Source organism: Rattus norvegicus, chromosome 8 (genome assembly GCF_021556685.1).
Source record: "Rattus norvegicus strain SHRSP/BbbUtx chromosome 8, alternate assembly SHRSP_T2T, whole genome shotgun sequence".
Taxonomy (NCBI): domain Eukaryota; kingdom Metazoa; phylum Chordata; class Mammalia; order Rodentia; family Muridae; genus Rattus; species Rattus norvegicus.
Genome location: NC_141541.1, coordinates 16,026,472 through 16,047,387, shown reverse-complemented (window position 1 = coordinate 16,047,387; position 20,916 = coordinate 16,026,472). Strand labels below are relative to the sequence as shown.

The 20,916-nt window shown below is 39.8% G+C and overlaps 1 protein-coding gene across 2 annotated transcripts in view; it reads left to right on the top strand.

The window, feature by feature from the left end:
• LOC120094358 (uncharacterized) overlaps positions 1-20,916 on the top strand; it is a 380,216-nt gene that overhangs the window by 335,186 nt on the left and 24,114 nt on the right. The window contains exons 5-8 of one of the 2 annotated variants that reach the window (XM_087564113.1): positions 9,219-9,339; positions 9,548-9,671; positions 11,627-11,661; positions 12,910-12,972. The exons of the other annotated variant lie outside the window; for it this stretch is intronic. Of the exons in view, the coding sequence (XP_087420239.1) occupies positions 9,255-9,339; positions 9,548-9,671; positions 11,627-11,661; positions 12,910-12,968 (303 nt within the window). The 5' untranslated portion in view covers positions 9,219-9,254 and the 3' untranslated portion in view covers positions 12,969-12,972. The remainder of the gene's footprint in view (positions 1-9,218; positions 9,340-9,547; positions 9,672-11,626; positions 11,662-12,909; positions 12,973-20,916) is intronic. 2 annotated transcript variants of the gene reach the window in all.

The window sequence follows — 20,916 nt, the reverse complement described above, 5'->3', positions numbered from 1 at the left end:
CAGCACCATTTGCTGAAAATGCTATCTTTTTTCCATTGGATGGTTTTGGCTCCTTTGTCAAAAATCAAGTGACCATAGGTGTGTGGGTTCATTTCTGGGTCTTCAATTCTATTCCATTGGTCTATCTGTCTGTCTCTGTACCAATACCATGCAGTTTTTATCACTATTGCTCTGTAATACTGCTTGAGTTCAGGGATAGTGATTCCCCCTGAAGTCCTTTTATTGTTGAGGATAGTTTTAGCTATCCTGGGTTTTTTGTTATTCCATATGAATTTGCAAATTGTTCTGTCTAACTCTTTGAAGAATTGGATTGGTATTTTGATGGGGATTGCATTGAATCTGTAGATTGCTTTTGGTAAAATGGCCATTTTTACTATATTAATCCTGCCAATCCATGAGCATGGGAGATCTTTCCATCTTCTGAGGTCTTCTTCAATTTCTTTCTTCAGTGTCTTGAAGTTCTTATTGTACAGATCTTTTACTTGCTTGGTTAAAGTCACACCGAGGTACTTTATATTATTTGGGTCTATTATGAAGGGTGTCGTTTCCCTAATTTCTTTCTCGGCTTGTTTCTCTTTTGTATAGAGGAAGGCAACTGATTTATTTGAGTTAATTTTATACCCAGCCACTTTGCTGAAGTTGTTTATCAGCTTTAGTAGTTCTCTGGTGGAACTTTTGGGATCACTTAAATATACTATCATGTCATCTGCAAATAGTGATATTTTGACCTCTTCTTTTCCGATCTGTATCCCTTTGATCTCCTTTTGTTGTCTGATTGCTCTGGCTAGAACTTCAAGAACTATATTGAATAAGTAGGGAGAGAGTGGGCAGCCTTGTCTAGTCCCTGATTTTAGTGGGATTGCTTTGAGTTTCTCTCCATTTAGTTTAATGTTAGCTACTGGTTTGCTGTATATGGCTTTTACTATGTTTAGGTATGGGCCTTGAATTCCTATTCTTTCCAGGACTTTTATCATGAAGGGGTGTTGAATTTTGTCAAATGCTTTCTCAGCATCTAATGAAATGATCATGTGGTTTTGTTCTTTCAGTTTGTTTATATAATGGATCACGTTGATGGTTTTCCGTATATTAAACCATCCCTGCATGCCTGGGATGAAGCCTACTTGATCATGGTGGATGATTGTTTTGATGTGCTCTTGGATTCGGTTTGCCAGAATTTTATTGAGTATTTTTGCATCGATATTCATAAGGGAAATTGGTCTGAAGTTCTCTTTCTTTGTTGGGTCTTTGTGTGGTTTAGGTATAAGAGTAATTGTGGCTTTATAGAAGGAATTCGGGAGTGATCCATCTGTTTCAATTTTGTGGAATAGTTTGGATAATATTGGTATGAGGTCTTCTATGAAGGTTTGATAGAATTCTGCACTAAACCCGTCTGGACCTGGGCTCTTTTTGTTTGGGAGACCTTTAATGACTGCTTCTATTTCCTTAGGAGTTATGGGGTTGTTTAACTGGTTTATCTGTTCCTGATTTAACTTCTGTACCTGATATTTGTCTAGGAAATTGTCCATTTCCTGTAGATTTTCAAGTTTTGTTGAATATAGGCTTTTATAGTAAGATCTGATGATTTTTTGAATTTCCTCTGAATCTGTAGTTATGTCTCCCTTTTCATTTCTGATTTTGTTAATTTGGACGCACTCTCTGGGTCCTCTCGTTAGTCTGGCTAAGGGTTTATCTATCTTCTTGATTTTCTCAAAGAACCAACTTTTGGTTCTGTTGATTCTTTCTATGGTCCTTTTTGTTTCTACTTGGTTGATTTCAGCTCTGAGTTTGATTATTTCCTGCCTTCTACTCCTCCTGGGTGTATTTGCTTCTTTTTGTTCTAGAGCTTTTAGGTGTGCTGTCAAGCTGCTGACATATGCTCTTTCCTGTTTCTTTCTGCAGGCACTCAGCGCTATGAGTTTTCCTCTTAGCACAGCTTTCATTGTGTCCCATAAGTTTGGGTATGTTGTACCTTCATTTTCATTAAATTCTAAAAAGTTTTTAATTTCTTTCTTTATTTCTTCCTTGACTAGGTTATCATTGAGTAGAGCATTGTTCAATTTCCACGTATATGTGGGCATTCTTCCCTTATTGTTATTGAAGACCAGTTTTAGGCCGTGGTGGTCTGATAGCACGCATGGGATTATTTCTATCTTTCTGTACCTGTCGAGGCCCGTTTTTTGACCAACTATATGGTCAATTTTGGAGAAAGTACCATGAGGAGCTGAGAAGAAGGTATATCCTTTTGCTTTAGGATAGAATGTTCTATAAATATCCGTTAAGTCCATTTGGCTCATGACTTCTCTTAGTCTGTCGACATCACTGTTTAATTTCTGTTTCCATGATCTGTCCATTGATGAGAGTGGGGTGTTGAAATCTCCCACTATTATTGTGTGAGGTGCAATGTGTGTTTTGAGCTTTAGTAAGGTTTCTTTTACGTATGTAGGTGCCCTTGTATTTGGGGCATAGATATTTAGGATTGAGAGTTCATCTTGGTGGATTTTTCCTTTGATGAATATGAAGTGTCCTTCCTTATCTTTTTTGATGACTTTTAGTTGGAAATTGATTTTGTTTGATATTAGAATGGCTACTCCAGCTTGCTTCTTCTGACCATTTGCTTGGAAAGTTGTTTTCCAGCCTTTCACCCTGAGGTAGTGTCTGTCTTTGTCTCTGAGGTGTGTTTCCTGTAGGCAGCAGAATGCAGGGTCCTCGTTGCGTATCCAGTTTGTTAGTCTATGTCATTTTATTGGGGAGTTGAGGCCATTGATGTTGAGAGATATTAAGGAATAGTGATTATTGCTTCCTGTTATATTCATATTTGGATGTGAGGTTATGTTTGTGTGCTTTTCTTCTCTTTGTTTTGTTGCCAAGACGATTAGTTTCTTGCTTCTTCTAGGGTATAGCTTGCCTCCTTATGTTGGGCTTTACCCTTTATTATCCTTTGTAGTGCTGGATTTGTAGAAAGATATTGTGTAAATTTGGTTTTGTCATGGAATATCTTGGTTTCTCCATCTATGTTAATTGTGAGTTTTGCAGGATACAGTAACCTGGGCTGGCACTTGTGTTCTCTTAGGGTCTGTATGACATCTGTCCAGGATCTTCTGGCCTTCATAGTTTCTGGCGAAAAGTCTGGTGTGATTCTGATAGGTCTGCCTTTATATGTTACTTGACCTTTCTCCCTTACTGCTTTTAATATTCTTTCTTTATTTTGTGCGTTTGGTGTTTTGACTATTATGTGACGTGAGGTGTTTCTTTTCTGGTCCAATCTATTTGGAGTTCTGTAGGCTTTTGTATGCCTATGGGTATCTCTTTTTTTAGGTTAGGGAAGTTTTCTTCTATGATTTTGTTGAAGATATTTACTGGTCCTTTGAGCTGGGAGTCTTCACTCTCTTCTATACCTATTATCCTTAGGTTTGATCTTCTCATTGAGTCCTGGATTTCCTGTATGTTTTGGACCAGTAGCTTTTTCCGCTTTACATTATCTTTGACAGTTGAGTCAATGATTTCTAGGGAATCTTCTGCTCCCGAGATTCTCTCTTCCATCTCTTGTATTCTGTTGGTGAGGCTTCTATCTACAGCTCCTTGTCTCTTCTTTTGATTTTCTATATCCAGGGTTGTTTCCATGTGTTCTTTCTTGATTGCTTCTATTTCCATTTTTAATTCCTTCAACTGTTTGATTGTGTTTTCCTGGAATTCTTTCAGGCATTTTTGCGATTCTTCTCTGTAGGCTTCTACTTTTTCTCTAAGGGAGTTCTTCACGTCTTTCTTGAAGGCCTCTAGCATCATGATCAAATATGATTTTGAAACTAGATCTTGCTTTTCTGGTGTGTTTGGATATTCCATGTTTATTTTGGTGGGAGAATTGGGCTCCGATGGTGCCATGTAGTCTTGGTTTCTGTTGCTTGGGTTCCTGCGCTTGCCTCCTGCCATCAGATTATCTCTAGTGTTACTTTGTTCTGCTATTTCTGACAGTAGCTAGACTGTCCTATAAGCCTGTGTGTCAGGAGTGCTGTAGACCTGTTTTCCTGTTTTCTTTCAGCCAGTTATGGGGACAGAGTGTTCTGCTTTCGGGCTTGTAGTTTTTCCTCTCTACAGGTCTTTAGCTGTTCCTGTGGGCCTGTGTCTTGAGTTCACCAGGCAGGTCACTTGCAGGGGAAAAGTTGGTCCTACCTGAGGTTCCGAGGCTCAAGTGTGCTCGTGTGGTACTGCCTAAGTCCTCTCCGCGGCGGCAGCAACCGGGAAGATCTGCGCCACTCTTTCCGGGAGCCTCCGTGCACCAGGGTTCCAGATGGCGTTTGGTGTTTCCCTCTGGCGTCTGGATGTGCGCAGAGTGCAGTCTCTTCTGGTTTCCCAGGCGTGTCTGCCTCTCTGTAGGTTTAGCTCTCCCTCCCACGGGATTTGGGTGCAGAGAACTGTTTATCCAGTCTGTTTCCTTCAGGTTCCTGGTGGTGTCTCAGGCGCAGGGGTCCTGCCGCTCCTGGGCCCTCCCCTACGGGAACCCAGAGGCCTTATACAGTTTCCTCTTGGGCCAGGGATGTGGGCAGGGGTGGGCAGTGTTGGTGGTCTCCTCCGCTCTGCAGCCTCAGGAGTGCCCACCTGACCAGGCGGTGAGGTCTCTCTCCCACGGGGTTTGGGAGCAGAGAGCTCGAAAACTTTTTGCAAGAGTCATTCAGGATTGCCTTCTAGTCACTTGCCTTGAGGGGCTAACTGAGGGTCGATCATGACAAGCCACAAAATAAATCTCTTGCTTTTGTATAGATCCTCGTCTTGTTGCCACACTCAAGGGAGTCTCGAAAGTATTGAAGTAAGTACCACTGACCGAGGGTCAGGTCTCTTACATTAGCTAAGGCTGATGAACATTTCTTTAAAAGTGTTTTTAGCCATTTGTGTTTCTGAGAAGGCTAGGCTGACTGAGGCCTAAATCTCTGTTTCCAAGTATTGGGCAAGTCCAGGCAAGTCCCAGCCTCAGTAGCTGCCCTGCCACCTTGCCTGAAACAAGGACAATGGGTCAACAGCAGTTCCCAGACCACATGCCTTCATAATGGAATTTCCCTAGAGATGGAGCAAGATAAAGGTCACCTACCCTTATGTGTTTTAAATCAGGCCTTCGAACTCACTTGGTCAGCTCCCTATTTTGGTATTGGGAGACCCAAGCATGCTGGACTTCTGCAGAATAAAACACTCTTTGCATTTACATACTATTTGAGTCCAAGGTATCATTCTTTGGTGAATCATGAACCCTTACATTTCCTCTTTTGATAACTGTTTATATTCGTACCCCAATTTTTAATTGGGTTAATTGTTTTCTTGATGTGCTGTTTCTTGAGTTCTTTACATATTTTAGATATTTACCTTCTATTTAAAAACCTTTCCTCACTGTGTAGTCTGCTTCATTATCCTTTACTATACAGAAGATTTTTGGTTTTATGAGCTTTTGTTTGATGGAATTTGTTCTATTAGTGTTCTGTCCAGAAAGTCAACTTGAACTCCAGTTCAAGGCTATTCCCCCATATTCTTCTCTATCATGTGCATCTGGTTTTATGTTGAGGTCTTTGATATATTTGGAGTAAAGCTTTGTGTAGAGTGTAAGTGTGTATCTATGTACATTCTACACAAGGCCATTCAGTTTGAATAGCACCATTTGTTGAAGATATTGTCTTTTTTCCAGTGTGGATCTCTGGCTTCTTTGTTAAAAATCAAATGTTCCTTGGTGTGTGGCCTTATGTCTGTTTTTTCATTCAGTTTAATTTAAAAACGTGTCTCTTTTTATATCAAAACAATAGCATTTTTATTATTGCTCTGCAGTGCAATCTGAGATCAGGGATTGCTACTTCTTTTATATTTCAGGATTGTTTTAGCTATTCTCTCTCTCTCTCTCTCTCTCTCTCTCTCTCTCTCTCTCTCTCTCTCTCTGCTTTCTTAAGAAGTTATGAATTGTCCTTTCAAGGTCTATAAAGAATTGTGTTGGATTTTGATTAGATTGATTCTGACAGGATGGGCAGTTTTGATTAATCCTACTGAGGTGTGGGCATGGAAGATCTTTCCACCTTCTGATATCTTCTTTAATTTCTTTCTCCAAAGAAGTTTTTAATCAAATAAGCCTTTCATTTGCTTGGTTAGAGTTAACCCAAACTATTTTATTATATGTTGTTTGGCCTATTGGGAAACATATTATTTCTCTTTTATTCTCTCTCAATCAATTTGTCGCTTTTATACGAAAAGGGGCTAGTGATTTTTGTGTGTTAATTTTGTATCCTGTTACTTTGCTGAGAATTTTATTGGTGTGGACATTCCCTGGTTGAGTTTTAAAAGTTACTTATGTATACTTCATATCATCTTCAAATAAAGGTACATTGACTTCTTTCTGATTCCTGTTCCCTTGACCGCTTTCCATTGTCTCATTGATCTAGCTAAGAATTCCAGTGCTTATTGAAAAAATAGGGTGGGAAATCTTGTTTATGATATTAGGAAATACATTGACTTTCTTTCCTTTTAGGTTAATATTGGCCGTGGGCTTGCTGTAAATCATCTTTATAGTGTTGAGGTAATTCCCTTGTATTCCTAGACTCTCCATGTCTTTTGCCATGAAAAGGCATTGAATTTCGTCACATGCTTTTTCTGTATCTAATCAGATCATCAAGTGTTTTTTCCTTTAATTCATTTATGTGGTAGATTACATGTATTGCTTTTTGTATATTGAATCATCCCCACATCTCTGGGATGAACCTACTTGATTACAGTAGACAATCTTTTTATGTATTCTTATGTTCAGTTTGAATGTTCTTTCATTGAGAATTTTTGCGTCTATGCTCATAAAGAAGATTGGTCTGTGATTTTCTTTGTATGGTCTCTATGTGGTTAGATAACAATGTAATCATAAAATGAGTTAGGCACCTTTTTATGTCTATTTTATGGAATGATTTGAGAAATATTGATATTAATTCTTTTTTTGAAAGCCTTTTAGAATTCTGTGCTGGATCCGTCTGGTTGTGAAGTGGTTATGCTTAGGAGACTTTATAGATCTGTTTAAATTGCTTATTTAGTCTTGTTTTAACTTTAGTAGGTAGTGTGTGTGTGTGTGTGTGTGTGTGTGTGTCTGTGTGCGTGCGTGTGTGTTTGTGTGTTCATTTCTTTAGGTTTTCCAATTGGTAGAAAACAGATCCTTAAATTATGGTCCTCTGATTTTCCTTGGTATCTTCTGTATATCCCCCCTTTGCCTTTAATCCTACTAATTAATTTATTTTTCTTCATCTTTTAGGTTATTTGGCTAAGGGTTTTTCAATTTTATTGATCACTCAAAGAACCAACTCTGTTTCACTGATTTTTGTTGTTGTTGCTGCTGCTGCTGTTATTGTTCTAGAGCTTTCAGGTGCGCCATCAAATTGTTAGTATTCAGTTTGACCTCTCTATTTTATTTATTTTGTTAATGTAGCTGACTAGTGCTATGAACATACCTTTTAGAAATCTCTTCCATGTGTCCCATTGATTTGGGCATGTTTTATTTTCATTTTTATTCTATTCTTAAAAAATTTAATTTCTTAGTTTTTGTCTTCTAGATTCTAGATGTTGCTAAATAGTCTTGTGTTTGTTTGGTGTCCTGTTCCTTAATTTCTCTTGCCCTCTCTGGATTGTAGGAGCAGGTAATGAGTGTATAGTGTCTTGTAGGGAATGTTTCTGAGTCCCTGCCATGTGTTACCACTGGGGGTCCAGAAAAGCATGAATTTTAGTTTCTATGTATTAAAGGCTGACAGGAAGGAATGAAGAAGGTTTAGAGGAGAGGTATGACTGATAGAGTTCACAGGAGGGAGGAAAGTTGGATCTTTCATGAGGATCTGGAGTCAAAGAAGGAAACCTTTCTTGTGGTCTACTATGGGGTTGGGAATAAGAGCAGGGATTTTGTAGTTGTGGACCCGAAAGAGAGGAAAAGTTCTTTACCTGATTCTCAGGCCAGCATGGTCAGTGGGTTTCTGTGAAGAGAGTACCTCTGGGTATTCATAGTTGATAAAAGGTATTGTTTGCGTGAAGAAGGTTGGGCCCTGCTAACATGTGCAGATTCCCCAAGGAATGGAGGTAGAGGGGAAGGCAGGCCTCTGCAGTTTGTCTGTTGTCGGCCTGGATGTGAGACTGGACAGTCATGTCATATATCACACTAGCAACTATTTTTAATTTAAACAGAATTTCCCATTTACAACATCTAATTCCAGTCTGTATTGACTGGTCTAATTTGCTGGGATTTGAATGTTTTGTTCTAAGACTCATGATGGCATAAATGGCTGCTGCCACCCTGAGAGGATCTCAGGCCCCTGAGAGGAATGTAGGAAATGGTTCCCCTGCTACTGTGAACAGAGTGGTGAAACTCTAACGGAATTGTGACTGTTCTGTTATCTTCTCCACTTCTTTGGATCTCATAGCACTTAACAGTCTTTTTCTCTCCATGTCTGTTTCTCTCTAGCTCTCGTTCTTCCTATCTTCTGTCATCAGATGTAGAAAGTTGCCTCTTGGCAGATGCTAATCTTTTGATCAAGGGCTTCTGAATCTAGATCCAAAAGCCAATAATTTTCTGTTCATTATATGTTTTACATACAGCTTTACTTTACATACAGCCTTATGCAAAAGTGAATAAAGACATGTTTTAAAATTTTGGCTACATTTAGAGTATTTTAGAAAACAAATGCAAAACAAGAGTTTCTTAGTTAGTAAAACCTGCTACTTAGTGGTAAGGAATGATATCTTTCAAGTTCTTTGTAGAGGTAAAAAAAATGATTTGTTCTTTGATGAAGAGGATTTTATTTATTAGCTTGATACTTTTGATTTATTTGATTTTCTTCATAAATAGTAAATTAGTCAATAATTATCTTAAATTCTTTGATCCCAAAACTGTTCCTTAACATTTAGAAGTGGTACAGGTGACACCATGATAGAATTAAATTTTGAATTCCCTGGATCAACTGGATTCTATATTTATCATCCCTTGTAAAAAAGCCTTGTATTGAATATTGTGCTCACCTAGATTTGCTGTGTTACAGATGAGAGGTATTATTCTTTTCTGATTTTTATTTACCAATACCTGACCATAGGATCAAAACATTTTTCCTAAGACTTAAAAGCCTTTAATAATAATTTATCACTTGTGGAAAAATAGATAACAGGCTCATGTAACTTTAAAATTTTCAAAGCCCAGTTTTGATGATGGTTCTTAAACATTTTAACTTCCCTTCTAGCCCACCATCCACCAGAGGTAATGGAAAAGACAGAATATGGGGGACGTGGACCCCTTTAGAAATGGTTCTTTGGAGCAAATCCTGTCTGCAGTGTCAGAAAATCAACAGTACAGTTCAGCAGGTGAGCAGGGGCAGTGTCAGAGCTAAGCAGGAACATCCAGGCCTCAGCCAAGTCACCAGGAGGGACCAGGGTTAACAGGAACACGGGGTGGGGGGGGAGTTCTCAGCTGGGTGAAGTGAAGATCAGTGAAGATCTGCAAAGACGTGTGACAGATAAGTTCTGAATAGCTTGCTCTACTCATACTCCCTCCAAACATCATGTGTCTTAGCTGACATCACTCTGCCAATCAGCCTGAGTCCACCGAAGCTTCAAGGAGTGGCCAACACATCACCAGAAGTTTTTGGCACATTTCTCTCTATGGAGTCCCAACAAATGGAGCTCAACTATTCGATGTAAGGCGGGCCAATGCATGAGTGTCATAATCTAAGAATACTTCATCACGTGTTCTTTCATGTGCTTGCTTCAGCGTAGCATCCTTTCACCTGTGTCTGCTTCAGGAAATGCTCCTTCACATGTTTGCCAGAGCAAAGCACCATCCATCACAACTGACTTTTCAAAAAACCCTTAAGTTTCCACTTCAGGCTTGGTTTTAAGAGAATTTTGCTAAGACAATAGAACCTTAAACATAGCATATAGATAAAAAAGTATGTTGTGTATAAAACCTGAAAAAACATATTAATAGTATACTATCTTAAGGGATAACGTGTGTAGCTTTTAAATATATTAATGGACTGTTTAAATAAATTTATAGGACAGATTAATAAGTTCATGGAAAAACCTGGGTTATGAAATTAGTGACTCCTTAAGAGAATTCTTCAATTTTTCTGATGGATTGTTCCTTTTGTTCAAATAATAATAATATAATTAACATATGTGGTCTTTTCTTAAATAGTTATTTTAAGATTATGGCCAAGGATATAATTAGACAAACAATATGCATTCAATAATTTCTCATGTTTAATCTGAATCTATTTAATGTGAAAATACAAGGGGCAGTGTAGGAAGGATAATTGCATGATCAGAGGGAGGTGAAAGCATAGGGGATTATTTGGGAAAGGGACAGGAAGAATCTTCTAGAATTTTCTAGAAGTTAGATTTGATATGAGCTGGTATTGTTGTTGTTTATTTCAACCTTTGGCTATGAAGCCAATAAATTAAGACCTCATCATATTTGAGACGGTTCCCTTTCAGATCTGTCACAGGAAGAGAAGCAAATCCTAGGTGAAGATTTCTAATCTCTCTCTCTCTCTCTCTCTCTCTCTCTCTCTCTCTCTCTCTCTCTCTCTCTCTCCTCAAAAAGGGAGAAAAGGAAATACACAGTTAGCTGTTGAATAAAAATTTTCTAACTTCAGGGTAATGAGAGTCCAGAAAACATCTTTGCCTTCATAAAATTTGTATCAAAGTTTCCTTCTGTTTCCAAGATGAATTTCTGAGTCTTTTTCAAAAATTGATTTCATTAGTCACAGGAAATGTTTAAAATGTGGTTGTATGCTTCACAGATCTTAGGCAGGATGGAATTTTATGTAAAGGCACAGCCTGGGCAGGACAACAGCGCCTCCCTTCACAGTTTGTTTCTTCACGTTCTTCTAGAGTCTTTTTTATATGTAAGGGCGTGTGTGAAGACGCAGCAGGACCCAGGAAACAGGAAGCTGAAAAGTTCCAAATTCATGTGGAAACAGAGACTAAAGCTCTATAATGGTGCCCACAGCTGGGAACCGCCTGTGGAGGAGCTGTGCTGGTGGGAGAAGCTCGCTACTGTCTGGCAGGAAAGGAAAGGCTGCCGGGCACAACAAAGCTCCTGAAGGGAGGCAGCTGCTGCCACCGTGTCAGAAACAGTCTGTGAACCTGGCTCATATGAGGACTGATCTCTGTCTTGCTGGTGATATACAAGTCTCCCTCAGAAGTTTCCATCCCCACTCATGGGGGAGCTGTTACAAGCTGAAGTGGACAGAATGCAGAAAGGGAGCTCCGGTTCTAACAGGCTGCTGCTGCTCTGGCTTCTGCTGCTCTATTTTCTTTCCCTGTTCTGACATGTTCTGCCCACTGCAGTTCAAATTCATTTCTTTCCCTCCCTTTACAGGGAAAGAGCAAATAGACAAACATACTCAGGCTAAGCTGCCTTCTTTATAATAGTCAGTTTTCGATGATTATTTTTAATAGCGTGAAAGGAAGAAATGAGTCTCATTAGCTTTTCTTTATGACTCCTGTATCACGCAGCTAACTTTAATAATTCAGAGCTCCCTATCCGTATAGAGTGGTCCAGTGTAAGGCCCGTGTCTTCAGTGTGGTCTTTGTGCTCTTTTGTGAAAGAGGATGCGGTTTGTCTTCTTCTACCTTTCCTCCACAGGGATTCACCCAAGATGGCACTCAGCAAGATGGCAGGTTGGCTTTTGGTTTGGTGCGAGAATTCATAGACTGATGCCTGGCGCAAAGACGTGCTTTTATGAGCTATAAAGCCGCACTCTCGTCCACTGTGTACCTGTGACACATTTTCACCTTGAATTCACAAAACCATTTCTCATTCTCTTGAACGTGTGCATTTGAATTTTACTACCAGGTGCTTAAACTGACTAATTCGTTGATTGGAAAACTTACCTATCTCACAGTTACTACTTTAATTCTGATTCCTAATGGTTTTCCTGTGATTATTTAGGTTCTGAAAATAGAAAAAAATCAAGTTTTTCCATTCCACTAATTCAGAGGCATTGATGTGAACTGTAATATGAGCACATTTACTGAATTATCCACATAGGCAATTCCTGGAAAGAACAGAGATATTCTGTATTGCTCTCTGTAGCATATCTTCCACTCTTTTGTTTTAAAAACATATTCCCTATTCTCTTTGCCCCAAATCCTCCCAATGTCCATTCTTAATGCCCTTATCATAGGTGTCCATATATTTTGTTGTAGTTAATTTTTTATCCCTTCTGGGGTTTCTCCATCTCTTTAGAATCCTATGTGCTCTGGCAGACCCTTGTTTCACTTTCAATTTACATCCATGATTTATCTGCATAATCACTCACCCCATTCAAGTGCTTCGCTACACTTGATTTAATGTATACACTTGGCAAAACACCAATTAAATTGTGTGCCCACCCAGTCCTTTCTTCTGCATGGACTATTTTTACCTGCAGTTTCTCTCAAGTTATGTTAAATTAACCCTCATGGCTAGAGGGTGAAAATACTGTATTTATAAATCATTGTCTTTTTCCTCCAACAAAATATATAATCGTATATATGCTGAATTAAAATTTCCACCATGATTTCTCTCATCCTATTTCTTAGCCTTTGACCCTTTTGCTTGCTAAGAAAATGGAGGCCCCCAGAAAGCAAAGTGTGCAGACTCCAGCCTCAGTGTGCTTCCTCCAAAGAGCATCTTCACGTTTCTGTGGAGAACCACCTTGCTTTCATTCAAGGCACATGCTTATCACTAGACCCGTTATCCCTTATTCGCCCAAGAGAAGCTGCATGCTATCATCCTCTCTGCATTCTGCATCACCAAAGTGCACCCTAATTCCATGTTTCTCATAGAATCAATTTGTGCTCATACGTGTGTGTGTGTGTGTGTGTGTGTGTGTGTGCATCTACTTTGCCAAAACTCACTAATGCTTTCACTATTTTTTTTTCCAGATCTTATTTGCAGAAAAACTCTGGAAGAGTCCTATTTTACTGTTTCTACCTTCTTATAGCCAAGTTAAGTTTTGATTCAATATCTTACTGATCACGGCTCTGGTGATGGTCACCAATGTCATCTGTCTTGCTCACCCTATGGTCAACTCCAATTCCTAATCTTTCTATATCTACCGCCAGCCCCAGTGTTTGACATGGTTTTCCCTCCTCTAGGAAATCTGGATTCACTTGATTCAATGATGTCATCTAATCACATCTAATATCTAGATAAGCTATCAGCCATGCTTTCTACAAATGACCACATATAAAAGTAGTTTATGGACCAACACCTGCATCTGTGGTTATAATCAACACTTGCAACTGTAGCTATGATCAATATGTACATCTGTGGTCATAATCAATGCCTGGATCTATGGTCATGATCGACACCTGTATCTGTGGCCATGATCAACACCTTCGTCTCTGTTTACAATCAGTCTCTGCACAACTGGTGTTTTGTTCATTAGCACTTCGGTCTGTTAAAAAGTGGTTGAGTCTAGAAAGATGCTCTTGTAGAGGATTCAAGTTCAGCTCCCAGCACCCCCATGGCAGCTCACAAGCACCTGTAATCTAATTCCAGAGGATTCCATGTCTTCTTTTAGCCTCCGAAGGCACCAAGTATTCACATGGTACACATACATATGTGCAGACACAATACAAATATACATACAATAAAAATAAACAGGTCTCTAAAAGAAATCCTGAGCTTGTAGTTCATACAAAAGTGGACTGTAAGTTGGACTCAGCCTGTCAGCACTGTGTTCTGCCACAGTTCTAGACTTCTGAATTGCCAAGTGTCTTGGGTCCCCATTTGTGGATCTTCTGTCTGGAGCGGAAGGGTTTACTTACTTGGAAAGGCCAGTGTTTAAACTTTAAGTACTGTTAATTAGTGTTGGTGTACCGAGGTGTATACATCTCTCAGACCTTCTCATCAAACATTTAAATCATGCCTTTAATTGCCTCCATGACACATGATTACATTTCTATGGTAACTGTGAATGTAACCCAAACTTAAATCCTGGTGTCCCTCTAAGACAGTTCCAATGCTCCAGACTTGTTTGTTATTGATTCGTTTTACATCCCACATTTAACCTGTCTGTGAATTTTTGTGAGGACCTGTGCTTGAGGACATCTTTCTGTTGCTGTATCTGTGGAGCTGAAATCATGCAGATATGAGTCATTTCTCTTTGCTCATATCACGAACATAGTCTAAGTTACCTGTTATCTGCCCTATGGCAAGTATACCCTAAGGCAGTGTTTCTCAAAGTATGAGCCATTAAATCATCTATAGGCCCACAAGGAGAAAAGGACTTTATATCACACTGTACAGAAACTATATTATAGATCATACAATTTAGATTATGTGTTTGCTATTAAACTTTATCATGAGGATTTGCAAACAGGGTGCAAAGTCTTTTGAATTTTCCTGTCTGAAATAGCTTTACTATTGGCATTCCAATACTGTAGTTCATTCTTACCAAAGTAGTTGGTCTATTTGAATTAGGTTTCATTTTGAATATGTGATAATTTTGTTACTTGTAAAACCCTATAGGATCTTTTGCCTGCAGTTTGAAACTAATACCACCAGATGGTGATATTTTATTGTGAATAAGATGTGATCTCCAAGGATTAAAAAAACTTGAAAATTGATTATTTTTATAATACAATGGGCCTTATTTGTATGAAACAATAAGTATAAACATTGATAGAGTAGCAGTGATATGTAAGTGCATATACCTTAGATTGCTACTTGATATTTATCTTATTTTGTTTTTCATTGTGCTTTTAAATTCATTTTATTTTACTTAAACTTATTTGTCAAAAAACAATTCATGTATTTAATACATTGTAATTACTCTCGTTCCCGAACTGTTCACTCTTCCTTTCTTCTTTGTGAACCCCACTTCTCTTTCCTACAGTTGTGCCTTTCTGTATTATTTTTTGACTTACTGAGTTTGACCAGGGCTATCTGTGGACCGTGGGTTTGGAACTGGCCTCTGCAGCTTGGTGAGCCCATCAATAGGAAAACAGCCAAAGACAATGACTCTCCGTTTCCATTTCCACGAATGTATTAGTAGTCCTGGGGCAGCTTGAAGATGACCCTCCCCAGGCCATGACTGTTCGTTGACGAGACCAGTCCTGTGTAGTCCCTGTGTGGATAACAGCAGCTGCTGCGAGATCCTGTCTGCCATGGTTTCATGTACCGAATGATGGTCATTTTGAAGTTCTTTTCTCTGTCTTTCTGTGTTTACATTCTTTCTGATCATTCTTCCATAGTGTTCCCTTGTATTAGCTAGCGTTTTTTAATTGTTGTCATAAACCATGACCAACACAAATAAGAAAGAGCTTAAGCGTTTTATGGTTCCAGAAGATTAGAGCACATCATTATCAACACAGAGAAGCATGGCATAGCATTAGGCTGAAATCTCACATCTTAAACCAGTCAGGAAGCCACATGGAACCTGGAAATGGTTCTTGTCTTTGAACTTTCAAAGCCTGTTCTTGTGACTCACTTCTTCCAGCATGGCCACACCTCCCAAACTGCCAAAAGAGTGCCCCAAGTGGGCTTTGGAGAGTATAGTGGTCACCATATCAAACCACTACAGTCCTGTTTAGGGCCTAGCACTGAGCCATCATTCATCAGCATCTTGAGCAGCCATGACTCTGCACTCACAGCTGTTCACTGTGAAAAGAGCCTTGTCTGATTAACACTTAGAGTAGCACTTGTCTGTCTATATAAGCAGATGTTTAGGATATTAATTTAACTGAATAGCAGTAGTGTTCTCTTTGGGGCTCATTAATTCCCTTTCCATGTGGTTTTGGCCAGGCTTATGGTAGCAGGCATTAGTCTTCTCTGGTGGGGTCAATCTCAAGTTCAGTTAGAGAGCAGTAGTTGTCCCCTTAACAATCATGCCACTGTTGTACAAGCAGGGACATCTTGTCTGGAAACCTCCTGTGGTTCACAGCTACAGCTTTCATAACTCTTGCTGGAACCATAGAAGCTAGCACTTAGGGAGGAGGCTTCTCACACAGACCTAGCTTCTTTTCTTCAGTAACTAGCAATGTAGTCTCCTGTCATAGCCTGCATTGTTCTAGAGGCCCCTGGGATGCCTATGGCCACAACTCATGTGGAGATGTTTAACACTGGGCACTGGGACTTCTGCTTAGTAACTCACAGCTTTTAGGAGTGGCATGGTGCATCCACTGGGAATAGCTTTCTTCGAGTGCCCTTTCAAGAAAATTATGATTTAACTAGGTTACATGATGATATTTTTCCATATAGCTTATCCACACATTTTTTTCCATCTTTATTAACTTGAGTATTTCTTATTTACGTTTCAATTGTTATTCCCCTTCCCGGTTTCCGGGCCAACATCCCCCTAACCCCTCCATCTCCCCTTCTATATGGGTGTTCCCCTCCCCATCCTCCCCCCATTACCGCCCTCCCCCCAACAATCACGTTCACTAGGGGTTCAGTCTTGGCAGGACCAAGGACTTCCCCTTCCACTGATGCTCTTACTAGGCTATTCATTGCTACCTATGAGGTTGGACCCATTATCCACACATTTAAATTAGCCTCTCTGACCCCTCATCTTCACCATCTCTGAACTCTTTTCCTTATTTAGTCCCACTCACAGCACTCTCCTTCTGTACTTCTATTTTTATTTATGTTCTACAATTCCCTCTCTCCAATCTACCCTTAAAGTGGCTCTTACATAGTTTCCTGGTTACACAATATTCTGTTAGACTTATATGTTTAAAAATCCCAAGTTAGGATCCACATATGAGAAATAACATGAGGTACTTGTTTTTCTGGGCCTCAGTTACCTCCTTCCTTTTAATTTCTGTCACATCTTTCTACTTAACTGAAATTTCATAATTTCATTTTTCTTTATGGCCAATTTTGATTGTACATATGTACCAGTTTTTATTACCAAGTTCACTGTAGATGACAATCTAGGCTGGCTCCATTCCTTAGCTACTGTGAATAAAGCGGCAATGAGCACGGCTGTGCAGCTGGCTCTCCAGAAAGAAAGCCTTTGGGTATACGCTCAGGGGTCTTATAGCTCAGTCCCATGGTAGAGCCTCTTCAGGAACAGTGAGATCAGATTGCTTTCTGTAGCTTCACTGATTTACAATTCTACATGAATACTAAGGATTTGTTTTATTTTATTTTAAATCTATTTTAAAATAAGATTAAAGGAATTACTACTCCTATGAGAATTTTGTATAATGTATTTTTGTTGTACTCACTCTTGGTTAATTTCCCTCAAATCTGCATCCCTATCTTAGTTGCTTTCCTTTACCATGGCAGAATACCATTATCAAAGTAACTTATAAAAGGAAGCATTTAATGAGGTACTCATGGTCTCAGGAGGCTGCAGTCCATGATCGTCATGGCCAGGAACATGGCCACACATGGTACTGAAGTAGTAGTGGAGAGTTTACATCTAACCCACAAACAGGAAACAGAAAGAGCTAACTAGGAAAGGCTTAGGTGACCCCAAAGGTGACCCGTAGTGACACACCTCTTTCAACGAGAACACATCTAGTCCTTTCCAAACTGTTCCACCAGCTGTGAATCAAGCACTCTAATATAGGAGCACTCATAGCACTACAGACATTTTTCCCTAACGTGCACCTATGCTGTTCCCCACCCCTATCAAGTCCAATTAGTGGTTCCCACATACTCTTCAATGTGTGACCTTCCAATGGAACACTGAGCATTTACCAGAGTATGCACTGTTAAAGAAAACTGACTTTCCCCATTCCCTCAAGCTATCGGTTACCAATGGCTGGGACTAAGATTTCCTGCTTGTCTCCCTCCTTGCCATAGTGGAATTTTCTCTGGCTTGAGCTTGTCCAGATCTTGTGCTTCCACGATTTCATATGTGCCCTGCTGTGCCCAGCAAGCATAAGATTTATTTTTATGTATATGGATATGTACATGTCTGTGTAAGGATTATATGCAAGTAAATGCATGTGATCATGGAGGCCAAAATGAGGGTTTTTGGTCTCCCAGACATGAAAATACAGGCCATTGTGAGCCACTCAAGATGGATGCTGGAAAATGAACTTTGACCTTTGTAAGAGCAACATGTTCTTAACTTCTGAGATGTTTCCCTAGCTCTTTATTTGCACTTGACGATGGCTAATGTCACTGGGGTGAGATGGAATCTAACAAAAGCTTCAATATGTATTTTCTTTATTATAAAGGACATTAACCATTTCATCTTTATTCTTTGTATTTTTAGAACCTTTTAAAATTCCTTATCCCACTTTAAAAGAACTGGCTTATTGTCTTGATGTTTTGTGTTTTGAGTTGCAATTCACAGCATTAAAGCTTTAGAATACTTGTCATTCTATTTTTTTGTAAAATTCTCTCTGGCCCTGCTGCCCCCAGATCATAATTCTCTTTAGTCAACTATCTATCTAGAACCTGTAAGATGAATTTAACCTATTACAGGAAGCATTTTGTTCTTCTAGCAATTTTTAAAGCTAATTGTCCTTATTTATCGCAAATAGCACCATGCTGGCCAGAGCTTTATGTTTCTATAGACCCATACCAGATTCAAGGTTAGAAAAGGCCTATGAGTCTCAAACGAAATAATAAGCCTTGTGAAATACACCCAGAGCCTTCTCTCTAACAAAGGACCACAGTCCAGGGAGAGGGAATTTATCACAGTTAAATTCCAGTTGTCCTTTATCACTTAAGGGAAGGAGAACATGTTGTCACTAACAGTTAGAGATTTGAGATAAAGACTGAAGTCTTAGAAAATCCAAAAGCAAAGCAAGGAGGCAAAATTGAAGTAACAACAGGAGGAATGTGAAACCTTGCGACAAAGACTTTAAACAGTTGAAATAATTACTAAACATTTTTAAATTGTAAGCAGATTAGCATAATCAATCAGAGGGACTTTACAGATACTATTTTTTTCAGAAATGCAGATGTCTCTTTCTTCCACTTCTCAATTTCATTGCCTCTTCTTTGGTTAAAACACACACACACACACACACACACACACACACACACACACACATGTTCATGAATATGCAAGATGGATCTGTGGGTAAACCCAGGTCTGCCTGTTATGCTTTGTATATGCTCAGCCCAGGGAGGGGCACTATTAGAGAGTGTAGCCCTGTGGGAGTAGGTGTGGCCTTGTTGGAGTAGGTGTCACTGTTGTTGTGGACTTTAAGACCCTCATGCTAGCTGCCTGGAAGTTAGTATTCTCCTAACAGCTTTCAGATGAAGACATAGAACTCTCAGCTACTCCTGCACCTTGCCTGCCTGGACGCTGTCATGCTCCCAGCATGATGATAATGGATTAAACCTCTGAACCTGTAAGCCAGTCCCAAGTAAATATTGTCTTTATAAGAGTTGCTATGGTCATGGTGTCTGTTCATAGCAATAAAACCCTAAGAAAATTCACATGCACATGTGTGCGCGTGCGCGCATACACACACACACACACACACACACGCACACGCACACGCGCACGCACACTCACACACGCAGGTCCATGCACACTCACACGCGCACGTCCATGCACATGCCTGCCCTCCCCCCCCCGTCGGTATGTGAATTTAAGTGAATATAAAGAAAAAGCAAACACCTCTTTAGAATGAGTGATGTGCCTAGAATACTGTTGTCATGGTGTGAGTGCTGAAGGGCTCTGCAGATCTTCCCTATGGCTTTTATGTTTGCAGCCCACATACCTTTTCCTGGCAGATTTCCCTTGTCTTTGGCAGCATTCTATATTTTTAGCATCCCTACTATTATGGAGTCTCCATTTCATTGGGAATCCAACCATGTTACACATTGTCTGGCTTCTTAGATCATCCTTAAAATATAGCTGCAAACCTGTGTGATCCAGTAACTGTTCCATTTGGCAAACATGTAAAACTAGCATGCTATGTTGTATAAGATTCATCATATGCTGAAATAGTATTGAGGAATCCTTGTATCATGACTGCAGTGTCTTCTGTGTGCTTGGGCAGCTGAATCCTGAAAAGCACTTCCTCAGGTGGCTTGTGTAAGCAAGGTAACTTAGCAGTGCTCATTTCTCAAGAAACAATCTTTCAAATGTGTTTATGATTTTAGACATTAGAATCTGCCATGGGTAGACTTTGACCATCATCTCGGTTGAGAAGTTCTTGACCTCTGCTTAATGGCACTAGTGTCTTCCGTGTGTAAAACCTCCATATCTGCAACTTGAAGTAACATGGACAGACTGAACTATTAAAAATAGAAACTGTTTTTCTTTCTTCTTCAGTTTATTTTTATTGCATTTTCTTCTTCCTTTATCCCACTGCCCCTCTCTTTGTGTGTGTGTGTGTGTGTGTGTGTGTGTGTGTGTGTGTGTGTGTGGATCCATGTGAACGTCACTACACATGTGTAGAGAAGTCAGAGAAGGATTTTGGGACCAGGTTCTTTGTTTGGTGTCTTTCCAGAGGACAAAGCAGAATTGGGATGAATAGAAAACATTGGAGCTCTGGACCAGCCAGTAATGCCAGAAGTATGACAGCTCTTAGAAGAGAAGCAAGATTTGAACAGCCTGCATGGGGAAGGGAGCCAAGGTTCTTGGTCTCAAATGCACTACTGTGACAGTACTGTCACCAACAGCAGAGGCAGCAGAATCAGGGCTAGCTTCAGCAGCATAAGCTTGGCCAGCTAGGCAGGTCCAAGGTCCAAGCTGAATGCTTCAGGAGAGAGAACTCTTCCCCAAGGGTTAAAGCTCACTGAAAACAGGCAATATCAGACAACCCTTGGTGAAATAAGTTGTGTGCTTTATTCTGTGTGGACAGGTAACTTTATAATATTGAGGAGTGGGGTGGGATTTAGGGGTAGGTGATTCCTGTTGGCTCAGTTTGAGATTATAGTGATGCCCTGTTTGCATGGGGGAGGGACTCCAGGTGTTTCCTTATGTAACTGATTGTCTATGGTCCTTTCAGTGGTGATGTTGT